Source organism: Coloeus monedula, assembly GCF_965178545.1.
Source record: "Coloeus monedula genome assembly, chromosome: 32".
In the NCBI taxonomy this organism is placed as follows: domain Eukaryota; kingdom Metazoa; phylum Chordata; class Aves; order Passeriformes; family Corvidae; genus Coloeus; species Coloeus monedula.
Genome location: NC_138812.1, coordinates 462,498 through 478,016, shown reverse-complemented (window position 1 = coordinate 478,016; position 15,519 = coordinate 462,498). Strand labels below are relative to the sequence as shown.

Here is a 15,519-nt window from a genome sequence, read left to right as displayed (position 1 = left end):
GGGGAAAAAATGGGGAAAAAATGGGGAAAAAATAGGTAGAAAGTGGGAAAAAATGGGTAAAGAATGGGAAAATTTGGGTAAAAAATGGGAAAAAAACGGGGAAAAATGGGGAAAAAATGGGAAAAAAATGGGTAGAAAGTGGGAAAAAATGGGGAAAAAATGGGAAAAAAATGGGGAAAAAATGGGAAAATTTGGCTAAAAAATAGGGAAAAATTGGGGGAAAAATGGGGAAAAAATGGGAAAAAAATGGGGAAAAATGAGAAAAAAATGAGAAAAAAATGAGAAAAAAATGGGGAAAAAATGGGGAAAAAATGGGGAAAAAATGGGGAAAAAATGGGGAAAATTTGGGTAAAAAATGGGGAAAAAATGGCGAAAAAATGGGAAAAAAATAGGTAGAAAGTGGGAAAAAATGGGGAAAAAAGGTGAAAAAAATGGGGGAAAAATGGGAAAATTTGGCTAAAAAATAGGGAAAAATTGGGGGAAAAATGCGGAAAAAATGGGTAAAATATGGGGAAAAAATGGGAAAATTTGGCTAAAAAATGAGAAAAAATTGGGGAAAAAATGGGGAAAAATGGGGAAAAAATGGGGAAAAATGGGGAAATTTGGCTAAAAAATGAGAAAAAATTGGGGAAAAAATGGGGAAAAAACGGGAAAAAAATGTGAAAAAAATGGGAAAAGAATGGGTAAAAAATGGGAAAAAAATGGGAAAAAAATGGGTAAAAAATGTGAAAAAAATGGGAAAAAAACGGGAAAAAATGGGGAAAAAATGGGAAAAAAATGGGAAAAAAATGGGAAAAAAATGGGAAAAAACCGGGTAAACCGCCCCAAACCGCCCCAGCCCCCCCAGCCCCCGGTGCTCACGCGGCCAGCGGGCCGAAGGCGTGGGCCACGTAGGCGTAGTCGCCGCCGGGCCGGGGCAGCGCCACGCCCAGCTCGGCGTAGCAGAGCGATCTTGGGGGAAAAAGGGGGAAATTGGGCAAAACCGGGGAAAAATGGGGAAAAATGGGGAAAAATGGGGAAAAATGGGGGAAAAATGGGGGAAAATGGGGGAAAATGGGGGAAAATGGGGGAAAAATGGGGGAAAAAATGGGGAAAAAATGGGGAAATTTGGCTAAAAAATGAGAAAAAATTGGGGAAAAAATGGGGAAAAATGGGGAAAAAATGGGGAAAAAATGGGGAAAAAATGGGGAAAAATGGGGAAAAAAATGGGAAAAAAATGGGTAAAAAACGGGGTAAAAAATGGGAAAAAAACGGGAAAAAATGGGAAAAAATGGGAAAAAACGGGAAAAAAATGGGGAAAAAATGGGGAAAAAACGGGTAAAAAATGTGAAAAAAATGGGAAAAAACGGGAAAAAAACGGGAAAAAAACGGGAAAATTTGGCTAAAAAATGAGAAAAAATTGGGGAAAAAATGGGGAAAAAATGGGAAAAAATGGGAAAAAAATGGGTAAAAATGGGAAAAAAATGGGAAAAAATCGGTAAAAAACGGGGTAAAAAATGGGAAAAAAACGGGAAAAATGAGAAAAAAATGGGGGGAAAATGGGAAAAAAATGGGAAAAAAATGGGAAAAAAATGGGAAAAAAATGGGGAAAAAATGGGGAAAAAATGGGAAAAAAATGGCGAAAAAATGGGAAAAAAATAGGTAGAAAGTGGGAAAAAATGGGGAAAAAAGGTGAAAAAAATGGGGAAAAAATGGGTAAAATATGGGGAAAAAATGGGAAAATTTGGCTAAAAAGTGAGAAAAAATTGGGAAAAAATGGGGAAAAAATGGGGAAAAAATGGGGAAAAAATGGGGAAAAAATGGGGAAAAAATGGGGAAAAAATGGGGAAAAATGGGAAAAAAATGGGAAAAAATGTGAAAAAAATGGGGAAAAAAATGGGAAAAAATGGGAAAAAAACGGGAAAAAATGGGAAAAAAATGGGGAAAAAATGGGAAAAAAATGGGAAAAAATGTGAAAAAAATGGGAAAAAATGGGGAAAAAATGGGGAAAAAATGGGGAAAAAATGTGAAAAAAATGGGAAAAAAACGGGAAAAAATGGGAAAAAAACGGGAAAAAATGGGAAAAATTTGGGGGAAAAATGGGGAAAAAATGGGAAAAAAATGGGAAAAAAATGGGAAAAAAATGGGGAAAAATGGGGAAAAATGGGAAAAAATGGGGAAAAAATGGGGAAAAAATGGGGAAAAAATGGGGAAAAACGGGGAAAAAATGGGGAAAAAATGGGGGAAAAATGGGGAAATTTGGCTAAAAAATGGGGAAAAATTCGGGAAAAATGGGGAAAAAATCGGTAAAAAATGGGAAAAAATGGGAAATTTGGCTAAAAATTGAGAAAAAATTGGGAAAAAAATGGGGAAAAAATGGGTAAAAAATGTGAAAAAAATGGGAAAAAAATGGGAAAAAAACGGGAAAAAAACGGGAAAAAAATGTGAAAAAAATGGGAAAAAAATGGGGAAAAAATGGGGAAAAAATGGGAAAAAAATGGGAAAAAATTGGGAAAAAAATGGGGGAAAAACCGGGTAAACCGCCCCAAACCGCCCCAAACCGCCCCAAACCGCCCCAAAGCCCCGGTGCTCACGCGGCCAGCGGGCCGAAGGCGTGGGCCACGTAGGCGTAGTCGCCGCCGGGCCGGGGCAGCGCCACGCCCAGCTCGGCGTAGCAGAGCGATCTTGGGGGAAAAAGGGGGAAATTGGGCAAAACCGGGGAAAAATGGGGAAAAATGGGGAAAAATGGGGGAAAAATGGGGGAAAAATGGGGGAAAATGGGGGGAAAATGGGGAAAAATGGGGGAAAAATGGGGGAAAAATGGGGGAAAAATGGGAAAAAAATGGGAAAAAAAGGGAAAAATGGGGAAAATGGGGAAAAATGGGGAAAAAATGGGGGAAAATGGGGGAAAATGGGGGAAAATGGGGGAAAATGGGGGAAATTGGGGGAAATTGGGGGAAATTGGGGGAAATTGGGGGAAAATGGGGGAAAATGGGGGAAAATGGGGGAAATTGGGGGAAATTGGGGGAAATTGGGGGAAAAATGGGAAAAAAATGGGTAAATGCTGGGTAAAAAATGGGAAAATTTGGCTAAAAAATGAGATAAAATTGGGGAAAAAATGGGGAAAAATGGGGAAAAAATGGGGAAAAAATTGGGAAAAAATGGGGAAAAAATGGGGAAATTTGGCTAAAAAATGAGAAAAAATTGGGAAAAAATGGGGAAAAATGGGTAAAAAATGTGAAAAAAATGGGAAAAAATGGGAAAAAAATGGGGAAAAAATGGGGAAAAAATTGGTAAAAAATGGGGGAAAAATGGGGAAAAATGGGGAAAAAATGGGGAAAAAATTGGGAAAAAATGGGGAAAAAATGGGGAAAAAATGGGAAAAAATGGGAAAAAAATGGGAAAAAAATGGGGAGAAATGGGGAAAAAACGGGTAAAAAATGTGAAAAAAATGGGAAAAAACGGGAAAAAAACGGGAAAAAAACGGGAAAATTTGGCTAAAAAATGAGAAAAAATTGGGGAAAAAATGGGGAAAAATGGGAAAAAAATGGGAAAAAATTGGGTAAAAATGGGAAAAAAATGGGAAAAAAATGGGTAAAAAACGGGGTAAAAAATGGGAAAAAAATGGGAAAAATGAGAAAAAAATGGGGAAAAAATGGGGAAAAAATGGGAAAATTTGGGTAAAAAATGGGAAAAAAACGGGGAAAAATGGGGAAAAAATGGGAAAAAAATGGGGAAAAAATGGGGAAATTTGGCTAAAAAATAGGGAAAAATTGGGGGAAAAATGCGGAAAAAATGGGAAAAAAATGGGAAAAAATTGGGGAAAAAATGGGAAAAAAATGGGAAAAAAATGGATAAAAAACGGGGTAAAAAATGTGAAAAAATGTGAAAAAATGTGAAAAAAATGGGAAAAAAATGGGAAAAAAATGGGGAGAAATGGGGAAAAAATGGGAAAAAAATGTGAAAAAAATGGGAAAAAACCGGGTAAACCGCCCCAAACCCCCCCAAACCGCCCCAGCCCCCCCCAACCCCCGGTGCTCACGCGGCCAGCGGGCCGAAGGCGTGGGCCACGTAGGCGTAGTCGCCGCCGGGCCGGGGCAGCGCCACGCCCAGCTCGGCGTAGCAGAGCGCGCCCACGGCCGTGACGGCCCCCGAGAGCGCCCAGATGAGCAGCGCCGGCCCCACGGCCCCCGAGTGCGCCAGGACCCCGCGCGGTGCCACGAAGATGCCGGAGCCGATGATGTTCCCTGGGGAGAGGGGAGAAATGAGGGAAAATGGGGGGAAAAATGGGGATTTGGGGAGGTTTTGAAGGGGTTTGGAGGGGATGGGAGAGGGGGTTGGGGGGGTTTGGGGGGATTTGGGGGGGGTTTGGGGGGGATTTGGGGGGTTTAGGGGGGATTTGGGGAGGGTTGAGGGGGGTTTGAGGGGATTTGAGGGGGAATTGAGGGGGTTTGAAAGGGTTTGAAGGGGTTTGAAGGGGATTTGAGGGGGTTTGGAGGGGTTTGGGGGGGATTTGGGGGGGTTTGAGGGGGATTTGGGGGGTTTAGGGGGGATTTGGGGAGGTTTAGGGGGGTGTTGGGGAGGTTTAGGGGGATTTGGGGAGGGTTGAGGGGGGTTTGAGGGGGATTTGGGGGGGATTTGGGGGGGTTTGGGGGGATTTGGGGGGGTTTGGGGGGGTTGGGGAGGGTTGAGGGGGGTTTGGGGAGGTTTAGGGGGATTTGAGGGGATTTGAGGGGGAATTGAGGGGGTTTGAAGGGGTTTGAGGGGGGTTTGGGGAGGAATTGAGGGGGTTTGGGGGGGATTTGGGGGGGTTTGAGGGGGATTTGGGGGGGTTTGAGGGGGATTTGGGGAGGTTTAGGGGGGATTTGGGGAGGTTTAGGGGGGATTTGGGGAGGGTTGAGGGGGGTTTGAGGGGGATTTGGGGGGGTTTGGGGGGGATTTGGGGGGGTTTGAGGGGGATTTGGGGGGGTTTGAGGGGGATTTGGGGGGGTTTGAGGGGGATTTGGGGAGGTTTAGGGGGGATTTGGGGAGGTTTAGGGGGGATTTGGGGAGGGTTGAGGGGGATTTGAGGGGGATTTGGGGGGGATTTGGGGGGGTTTGGGGGGATTTGGGGGGTTTGGGGGGGTTGGGGAGGGTTGAGGGGGGTTTGGGGAGGTTTAGGGGGGATTTGAGGGGATTTGAGGGGAATTGAGGGGGAATTGAGGGGGTTTGAAGGGGTTTGAGGGGGGTTTGGGGAGGAATTGAGGGGGTTTGGGGGAGATTTGAGGGGGTTTGAAGGGGTTTGGCGGGGATGGGAGAGGGGGTTGGGGGGGTTTGGGGGGGTTTGGGGAGGGTTGAGGGGGGTTTGGGGGGGTTTTGGAGGGGTTTGGGGGGTTTGGGGAGGGTTGAGGGGGGTTTGGGAGGTTTAGGGGGGATTTGAGGGGATTTGAGGGGGAATTGAGGGGGGTTTGAAGGGGTTTGAAGGGGATTTGAGGGGGTTTGGGGAGGTTTGGGGGGGTTTGAGGGGGATTTGGGGGGGGTTTGGGGAGGTTTAGGGGGGATTTGAGGGGGGTTTGGGGGGGTTTGGGGGGGTTTGGGGAGGGTTGAGGGGGGTTTGGGGAGGTTTAGGGGGATTTGAGGGGATTGAGGGAGAATTGAGGGGGTTTGAAGGGGTTTGAAGGGGTTTGAGGGGGATTTGAGGGGGTTTGGGGAGGTTGGGGGGATTTGGGGGGCGTTTGGGGAGGTTTAGGGGGGATTTGAGGAGGTTTGAGGGGGTTTGAGGGGGGTTTGGGGGTTTGGGGGGGTTTGGGGGGGTTGGAGGGGTTTGGGGAGGTTTAGGGGGGATTTGGGGGGAATTGAGGGGGTTTGAAGGGTTTGAGGGGGGTTTGGGGAGGAATTGAGGGGGTTTGGGGGAGATTTGAGGGGGTTTGAAGGGGTTTGGGGGGGATGGGAGAGGGGTTTGGGAGGGTTTGGGGGGATTTGGGGAGGGTTTGGGGGGATTTGGGAGGTTTAGGGGGGATTTGGGGAGGGTTGAGGGGGATTTGGGGAGGGTTGAGGGGGATTTGGGGAGGGTTGGAGGGGTTTGGGGAGGTTTAGGGGGATTTGAGGAGGTTTGAGGGGGGTTTGAGGGGGATTTGGGGGTATTTGAGGGGGATTTGGGGGGTTTGGGGGTATTTGAGGGGGATTTGGGGGGGTTTGGGGTATTTGAGGGGGATTTGGGGGGGTTTGGGGGTATTTGAGGGGGATTTGGGGGGGTTTGGGGGTATTTGAGGGGGATTTGGGGGGGTTGGGGGGCTTTGGGGGTATTTGGGGAGGGTTGGGGGGGTTGGGGAGGGTTAGGGGGGATTTGAGGAGGTTTGAGGGGGGTTTGAGGGGGATTTGGGGGGGTTTGGGGGTATTTGAGGGGGATTTGGGGGGTTTGGGGAGGGTTGGAGGGGTTTGGGGAGGTTTAGGGGGGGATTTGAGGGGAATTGAGGGGGTTTGAAGGGGTTTGGGGAGGTTTGAGGGGGCTTTGAGGGGGGTTTGGGGGATTTGGGGGAGGGTTGGAGGGGTTTGAGAGGGATTTGGGGGAAATTGAGGGGATTTGGGAAGGTTTTGGGGGGATTTGAGGTGGAATTGAGGGGGTTTGAAGGGGTTTGGGGAGGTTTGAGGGGGGTTTGGGGGAGATTTGGGGGGATTTGAAGGGGTTTGAGGGGGTTTTGGGGGATTTTGGGTGGAATTGAGGCGATTTGAGGGGGATTTGAGAGGGGTTTGGGGGGGGTTGAAGGGGTTTGAGGGGGTTTGGGGGGATTTGGGGGGGTTTGGGGAGGAATTGAGGGGGTTTGGAGGAGATTTGGGGGGGTTTGAAGGGGTTTGAGGAGGTTTGAGGGGGGTTTGAGGGCATTTGGGGGGATTTGGGGTGGAATTTCGGGGAGATTTGGGGGGGGTTGGGGAGGTTTTGGGGGATTTCAGGGAGATTTGGGGGGGTTTGAGGGGGTTTGAGGGGGATTTGGGGAGGTTTGGGGGGGATTTGGGGGGATTTGAGGTGGAATTGAGGGGATCTGGGAAGGTTTTGGGGGGATTAGAGGAGGATTTGGGGGAGGTTTGAAGGGGTTTGAGGGGGTTTGGGGGAGTTTTGGGGGGATTTGAGGGGGTTTGAGGGGGATTTGGGGAGGTTTGGGGTGGAATTGAGGGGATTTGAGGGGGATTTGAGAGGGGTTTGGGGGGATTTGGGCGGGTTTGAGGGGGATTTGGGGGAAAATTGAGGGGATTTGGGTAGGTTTGGGGGGGATTTGAGGGAGGTTTGAGGGGGTTTGGGGGGGTTTTGGGGCGATTTGAGGGGGATTTGAGAGGGGTTGGGGGCTTTGGGGAGGTTTTGGGGGGATTTGGGGGGGTTTGGGGTGGTTTTGAGGGGATTTGGGGCACTTTTGGGGGGATTTAGGGGTATTTGGGGTGAATTGAGGGGATTGGGAGGGGTTTCGGGGGTCTGAGGGGGTTTGAGGCAGATTTCGGGGAGTTTAGGGGGGATTTGGGGTGGATTGAGGGGGGTTTGGGGGGATTTGGGGAGGATTTGGGGAGATTTGGGGGCATTTGAGGGGGTTTGGGGAGGACTTGAGGGGGTTTGAAAGGGGTTTGGGGGGATTTGGGGAGGTTTTGGGGGGATTTGAGGGGGTTTGGGGCGGTTTTGGGGGAGTTTGGGGAGGTTTTGGGTGGAATTGGCAGAATTTGGGGGGGATTTGAGGGGTTTTGGGGGCATTTGGGGTGAATTGAGGGGATTTGGGGGGCTCTGGGGTGGTTTGGGGGGGGTTGAGGCAGTTTTGGGGGGGATTTGGGGTGGTTTGGGGTGAATTGGGGTGAATTGAGGGGGTTTGGGGCAGTTTGGGGGGGATTTGGGGAGGTTTTGGGTGGAATTGAGGGGATTTTGGGGGCATTTGAGGGGGTTTGGGGTGGTTTAGGGGGGATTTGGGGTGAATTGAAGGGATTTGGGGCAGTTTTGGGGGGATTTGGGGTGGTTTAGGGGGGATTTGGGGCGGTTTTGGGGTGAATTGAGGGGATTTGAGGCAGTTTTGGGGGGATTTGGGGTGGTTTGAGGGGGTTTGGGGCAGTTTTGGGGGGATTTGGGGTGGTTTAGGGGGGATTTGGGGCAGTTTTGGGGGGATTTGGGGTGAATTGAGGGGATTTGAGGCAGTTTTGGGGGGATTTGGGGTGAATTGAGGGGGTTTGGGGCAGTTTGGGGGGGATTTGGGGAGGTTTTGGGTGGAATTGATGGGATTTTGGGGGGATTTGAGGGGGTTTGGGGTGGTTTAGGGGGGATTTGGGGTGAATTGAAAGGATTTGGGGCAGTTTTGGGGTGAATTGAGGGGATTTGGGGCAGTTTTGGGAGGTTTGGGGCAGTTTTGGGGCAGTTTTGGGGCGGTTTGGGGGGATTTGGGGCAGTTTTGGGGGGATTTGGGGCAGTTTTGGGGGGATTTGGGGCGGTTTGAGGTGAACTGAGGGGATTTTGGGGCAGTTTTGGGGAGATTTGGGGCAGTTTTGGGGGGGATTTGGGGTGAATTGAGGGGATTTGGGGCAGTTTGGGGGGGATTTGGGGAGGTTTTGGGTGGAATTGATGGGATTTTGGGGGCATTTGAGGGGGTTTGGGGTGGTTTAGGGGGGATTTGGGGCAGTTTTGGGGTGAATTGAGGGGATTTGAGGCAGTTTTGGGGTGACTTGGGGGGATTTGGGGAGGTTTTGGGTGGAATTGAGGGGATTTTGGGGCATTTGAGGGGGTTTGGGGTGGTTTAGGGGGGATTTGGGGTGAATTGAAGGGATTTGGGGCAGTTTGGGGGGGATTTGAGAAAGTTTTGGGGTGAATTGAGGGGATTTGAGGCAATTTTGGGGCGGTTTGGGGGGATTTGGGGCAGTTTTGGGGCGGTTTGGGGGGATTTGGGGCAGTTTTGGGGGGATTTGGGGCAGTTTGGGGGGATTTGGGGCAGTTTTGGGGGGATTTGGGGCAGTTTTGGGGGGATTTGGGGCAGTTTTGGGGGATTTTGGGAGGTTTTTTGGGGGGAATTCAGGGAATTCGGGGCATTTCGTGGCGTCCCGAGGAAATCCCGGGAATCCTGGGAGGGATCCGGGAGGGATTTGAGGGGCCCTGGGGGGGTTTTAGGGGATTTGGGGTGAATTGAGGGGATTTTGGGGGGATTTAAGGGGGTTTTGGGGCGGTTTGGGGGGGATTTGGGGTGAATTGAGGGGATTTGGGGCAGTTTTGGGGGGATTTGGGGTGAATTGAGGGGGGTTGGGGCAGTTTGGGGGGGATTTGGGGTGGTTTAGGGGGGATTTGGGGCAGTTTTGGGGTGAATTGAGGGGATTTGGGGCAGTTTTGGGGTGAATTGGGGTGAATTGAGGGGATTTGGGGCAGTTTTGGGGGGATTTGGGGTGAATTGAGGGGGTTTGGGGCGGTTTAGGGGGGATTTGGGGAGGTTTTGGGTGGAATTGATGGGATTTTGGGGGCATTTGAGGGGGTTTGGGGTGGTTTAGGGGGGATTTGGGGTGAATTGAAGGGATTTGGGGCAGTTTGGAGGGGATTTGGGGAGGTTTTGGGTGGAATTGATGGGATTTTGGGGGCATTTAAGGGGGTTTGGGGTGGTTTAGGGGGGATTTGGGGCAGTTTTGGGGTGAATTGAGGGGATTTGAGGCAGTTTTGGGGTGAATTGAGGGGATTTGAGGCAGTTTTGGGGTGACTTGGGGGGATTTGGGGAGGTTTTGGGTGGAATTGAGGAGATTTTGGGGCATTTGAGGGGGTTTGGGGTGGTTTAGGGGGGATTTGGGGTGAATTGAAGGGATTTGGGGCAGTTTTGGGGCAGTTTTGGGGTGAATTGAGGGGATTTGGGGCAGTTTTGGGAGGTTTGGGGCAGTTTTGGGGCAGTTTTGGGGGGATTTGGGGTGGTTTAGGGGGGATTTGGGGCGCTTTGAGGTGAACTGAGGGGATTTTGGGGCAGTTTTGGGGAGATTTGGGGCAGTTTTGGGGGGATTTGGGGTGATTTGAGGGGATTTTGGGAGGTTTTGGGCCAATCTGGCCGGTTTTTTGGGGGGAATTCAGGGAATTCGGGGCATTTCGTGGCGTCCCGAGGAAATCCCGGGAATCCTGGGAGGGATCCGGGAGGGATTTGAGGGGCCCTGGGGGGGTTTTAGGGGAGCTCCCGAGGGCCGGAACGGGGGAAACTCCAGGGGGGCTCCAACCTTACCTGTTTTTCTCCCTAAAAACCCCCCCAAAACCCCCTAAAAACCCCCAAAAATTCCCTCCCCGAACCCACAACGATTTTGAGGGAAAATCCCTCAAAATTTGGGGTGGGGAAGGGAAGGATTTGGGGGCTTTTTTGGGGGGGTTTTTTGGGGTGGGGGATTTTGAGGTGGTTTTGGGAGGGGGGTTGGGGTGGGAGGTTGTGGAATTTGGGGAGGGGGTCCCAAAAACGCCCCCCACTCACCCACGATGATCCCGCAGGCGCTGAGGAGCCCGATCTCCTTCTTCAAGGCCACCCCTCCTCCTCCTCCTTCCTCTTCCTCCTCCTTCTCCCCCTTTTTTGGGGCTTTCCCCCGGTTTTTGGGGCCGGATTCCATGGGGGATTCTCCCTTTTTGGGGTTTTTTTGGTTTGGTTTTTTTTTGGGGGTGAAACCAGCGGGAAATGGGAGTTGAAAGGGTGGGGGGGGAGGGGGGGGAAAAAAGGGATGCCGGGAGGGTTTTTTTTGGGGTTTTTTTGGGGGTTTTTTGGGGGGGAAAAGAGAAGGAGGAAGGAGAGAGGGAACCCCCCGGGATCCTTGGGGGTGACCTTCGGCCTCGCCGGGATAACGGGGCCGGACTTTGCCAGGAGGAGGAGGAGGAGGAGGAGGAGGAGGAGGAGAGAGGGGGAGGGGAAAATTAAAATTATATTTAAAAAAAAAAAAAACCAAACGAGGGACCCCCAAAAAGCCCCGAAATCAGCCCAAAAAAGTGAGGCCGGAGTGGCCCAAAAGGGAGAGGGGGGGGCGGGGAAGGCTGGAGAGGTGGGATTGGATCTGTGGAAGGGCCCCAAAATCCCCTAAAAGGGCCCCAAAAGGGACGCCGGGGAGCCTGAAATCCCTCGAGGTGCCCCCGAAGTGGCCCGAAAGCACTGGAAATGGCCCCAAAGTGCCCCGAAATCACTCGAAATGGGCCAAAAGTGACCCGAAATCACTCGAAATGGGCCAAAAGTGCCCCGAAATCACTGGAAATGGGCCAAAAGTGCCCCAAAATCACTGGAAATGGCCCCAAAGTGCCCCAAAATCACTCGAAATGGGCCAAAAGTGACCCGAAATCACTCGAAATGGGCCAAAAGTGACCTGAAATCACTGGAAATGCCCCCAAAGTGACCCAAAGTGCCCCAAAATCAATCAAAATGGCCCCAAAGTGCCCCAAAATCACTGGAAATGGCCCCAAAGTGCCCCAAAATCACTGGAAATGGCCCCAAAGTGCCCCAAAATGAATCAAAATGGCCCAAAAGTGATCTGAAATCACTCAAAATGGCCCAAAAGTGACCCAAAGTGACCCAAAATCACTCGAAATGGGCCAAAAGTGACCTGAAATCACTGGAAATGCCCCCAAAGTGACCCAAAGTGACCCAAAATCAATCAAAATGGCCCCAAAGTGCCCCAAAATCACTGGAAATGGCCCCAAAGTGCCCCAAAATCACTGGAAATGGCCCCAAAGTGCCCCAAAATGAATCAAAATGGCCCAAAAGTGATCTGAAATCACTCAAAATGGCCCAAAAGTGACCCAAAGTGACCCAAAATCACTGGAAATGGCCCCAAAGTGACCCAAAATCACTGGAAATGGCCCCAAAGTGCCCCAAAATCACTCGAAATGGGCCAAAAGTGACCCGAAATCACTGGAAATGCCCCCAAAGTGACCCAAAGTGACCCAAAATCACTCGAAATGGGCCAAAAGTGACCCGAAATCACTGGAAATGCCCCCAAAGTGACCCAAAGTGACCCAAAATCACTCGAAATGGGCCAAAAGTGACCCGAAATCACTGGAAATGCCCCCAAAGTGACCCAAAATCACTCGAAATGGGCCAAAAGTGACCTGAAATCACTGGAAATGCCCCCAAAGTGACCCAAAGTGACCCAAAATCACTCGAAATGGGCCAAAAGTGACCCGAAATCACTGGAAATGCCCCCAAAGTGACCCAAAATCACTCGAAATGGCCAAAAGTGCCCCAAAATCACTGGAAATGGCCCCAAAGTGACCCGAAATCACTGGAAATGGCCCCAAAGTGCCCCGAAATGAATCAAAATGGCCCAAAAGTGATCTGAAATCACTCAAAATGGCCCAAAAGTGACCCAAAAGTGCCCCAAAATCACTGGAAATGGCCCCAAAGTGACCCAAAATCACTGGAAATGGCCCCAAAGTGCCCCGAAATGAATCAAAATGGCCCAAAAGTGATCTGAAATCACTCAAAATGGCCCAAAAGTGACCCAAAAGTGACCCGAAGTGACTCAAAGTCACTGGAAATGGCCCAAAAGTGACCCGAAATCACTGGAAATGCCCCCAAAGCGACCCAAAAGTGACCCAAAGTGACCCAAAATCAATCGAAATGCCCCCAAAGCGACCCAAAAATGACCCAAAGTGGCCCGAAATCACTCGAAATGGCCCAAAAGTGACCCAAAATCAATGGAAATGCCCCCAAAGTGGCCCAAAAATGACTCAAAGTGACCCGAAATCACTCGAAATGGCCCAAAAGTGACCCAAAATCAATCAAAATGCCCCGAAAGTGCCCCAAAATCACTCGAAATGGCCCCAAAGTGACCCAAAACCACGCGAAATGCCCCAAAAGTGCCCCCAAAGTGACTCCAGATTCCCCCAAAGTGCCCCAAAAGCACTCAAAACGCCCCCAAAGTGCCCCAAAATCGCCCCAAAGTGCCCCAAAATCACTCAATCCCCCCCCCAAAGTGCCCTAAAAGCGCCCCCAGACCCCGAAACTCCCTCAAGAAACCCCAAAATCCCCTCACGGACCCAAAAATCCCTCAAGAAACCCCAAAATCCCCTCATGAAACCCCAAAATCCCCTCACGGACCCCTCAAATCTCCTCATAGAACCCCAAAATTCCCTCACAGGACCCAAAAATCTCCTCACGAAACCCCAAAATCCCCTCACAGGACCCCAAAATCCCCTCACGGACCCCCCGAATCTCCTCACAGAACCCAAAATCCCCCACAAAACCCCCAAAATCCCCTCACAAAAGCCCCAAAATCCCTCACAAAAGCCCAAAACCCCCTCACGGACCCAAAAATCTCCTCACGAAACCCCAAAATCCCTCACAAAACCCCAAAATCCCCTCACGGACCCCCCGAATCTCCTCACAGAACCCAAAATCCCCTCACAAAAAACCCAAAATCCCCTCACGAAACCCCAAAATCCCTCACAAAACCCCAAAACCCCCTCACGGACCCAAAAATCTCCTCACGAAACCCCAAAATCCCCTCACAAAACCCCAAAATCCCCTCATGAAACCCCAAAATCTCCTCACGAAACCCCAAAATCCCCTCACGGACCCCTCAAATCTCCTCATAGAACCCCAAAATCCCCTCACAGGACCCAAAAATCTCCTCACGAAACCCCAAAATCCCCTCACAGGACCCCAAAATCCCCTCACGGACCCCCCGAATCTCCTCACAGAACCCAAAATCCCCTCACAAAAACCCCAAAATCCCCTCACGAAACCCCAAAATCCCTCACAAAACCCCAAAACCCCCGCACGGACCCAAAAATCTCCTCACGAAACCCCAAAATCCCCTCATGAAACCCCAAAATCTCCTCACGGACCCCCCGAATCTCCTCACAGAACCCAAAATCCCCCACAAAACCCCCAAAATCCCCTCACAAAAGCCCCAAAATCCCTCACAAAACCCCAAAACCCCCTCACGGACCCAAAAATCTCCTCACGAAACCCCAAAATCCCCTCACAAAACCCCAAAATCCCCTCATGAAACCCCAAAATCTCCTCACGAAACCCCAAAATCCCCTCACGGACCCCTCAAATCTCCTCATAGAACCCCAAAATCCCCTCACAGGACCCAAAAATCTCCTCACGAAACCCCAAAATCCCCTCACAGGACCCCAAAATCCCTCACGGACCCCCCGAATCTCCTCACAAAACCCCCAAAATCCCCCACAAAACCCCCAAAATCCCCTCACAAAAGCCCCAAAATCCCTCACAAAACCCCAAAACCCCCTCACGGACCCCAAAATCTCCTCACGAAACCCCAAAATCCCCTCACAGGACCCCAAAATCCCCTCACGGACCCCCCGAATCTCCTCACAGAACCCAAAATCCCCTCACAAAAACCCCAAAATCCCCTCACAAAAACCCAAAATCCCTCATTGGACCCCAAAATCCCCTCACAAAACCCCCAAAATCCCCTCACAAAAACCCCAAAATCCCTCACAAAACCCCGCCAACCCCCCGCCCTCACCAACCTCCCCCCAGGCCTCCCCAAATCCCCCCACAAACTCCCCCAAACCCCTCCAACCTCACCCCCCACACCCTCCCCTCCCCCCCCCGCACCCCGAAACCGCCGGTTTTTTACCCAAATCTCCGTTTTTCCCCTCAAAAAATCCAGCCCGCCCCCCTCCCTCAGCGCTGGCTCCGCCCCCTTCGCGCTCGACGCCGTTTCCCGCCCTTTTTCCACCTCAGCGCTGGCCACGCCCCCTCCGCTGAAGCCACGCCTCCTCCATTCATTCCAATGGGTTCTAAACCACGCCCTCTCTTTTGACCACGCCCCCTCCATGCATTTCAATGGCGCTCTAAACCACGCCCCCTCCCCCTGGCCACGCCCCCCGCTCCCCTCAGGGGCGCTCCCCTTCCCCCCTCCCCCCACCGCAATTAACGCCCCATTAATTGCCCCCCGTTCGCGTTAATAGCTCACTAATTAACCACCCCGGCCGTGATTAGCGGGTTATTAATTAACTCCCGGCGGCCCGGGGCGAGTCTTAAAGGGGCCGCGGCGGGTTTTTAATTGAACCCCTCGCGCCGCTCGGTGCTTTTTACTCGGCTGAGTTTCGGGCTAATTAATGTCGCGGGGGGGGGGGGGGGGGGTAATTAATGACCCCCAGCTGAGGAGCCAGCCCGCTGCTCAGCTAATTAGGGCGCTAATTAACCCAGACCGCGCGCTAATTAACGCCCCGATTAATCCGCTCCAAACGCTCGTTGGGGCCCGCTCCCTGCTCCGTTAATTAGTTAGAGCTCTAATTAGCGTAATTAAGCGTCGCTCGTTAACGAGAAGGCGGCGAAAAGCGGCGCAAGCGCCTTTAAGACCAAACCACGCCCCCCGCGCCTTCCTATTGGTCGGCTCCGCGTAAGCCCCGCCCCCGCGGGCTTCGCTATTGGTCCGCATGTCTTAACCACGCCCCCTCGGCTGTAACTCGCGTTCCTATTGGTTGTCACCGAACAAGCCCCGCCCCCAGGCTTTCGCCGTTAGCCGCCCCTCCGCCGCTGCCATTGGCTGCCGCTCTTCCCGCCTCCCGCCGCTCCGCCGTTTCTATTGGCTCTCGCCGCCTTTGTCCCGCCCCTCCTTAATCCGATTGGC

The 15,519-nt window shown here is 51.2% G+C and overlaps 1 protein-coding gene across 1 annotated transcript in view; it reads right to left on the bottom strand.

Annotated features, from left to right (window-relative positions):
* LOC309583681 (large neutral amino acids transporter small subunit 2-like) overlaps positions 1-10,753 on the bottom strand; it is a 27,597-nt gene extending 16,844 nt beyond the window's left edge. Inside the window, exons 1-4 of the mRNA XM_082299480.1 lie at positions 10,404-10,753; positions 4,022-4,226; positions 2,574-2,663; positions 862-951 (exon numbers count right to left, since the gene is read on the bottom strand). Coding sequence (XP_082155606.1) covers positions 862-951; positions 2,574-2,663; positions 4,022-4,226; positions 10,404-10,536 — 518 coding nt within the window. The 5' untranslated portion in view covers positions 10,537-10,753. The remainder of the gene's footprint in view (positions 1-861; positions 952-2,573; positions 2,664-4,021; positions 4,227-10,403) is intronic.
* Between the last annotated feature and the right edge of the window lie 4,766 nt (positions 10,754-15,519).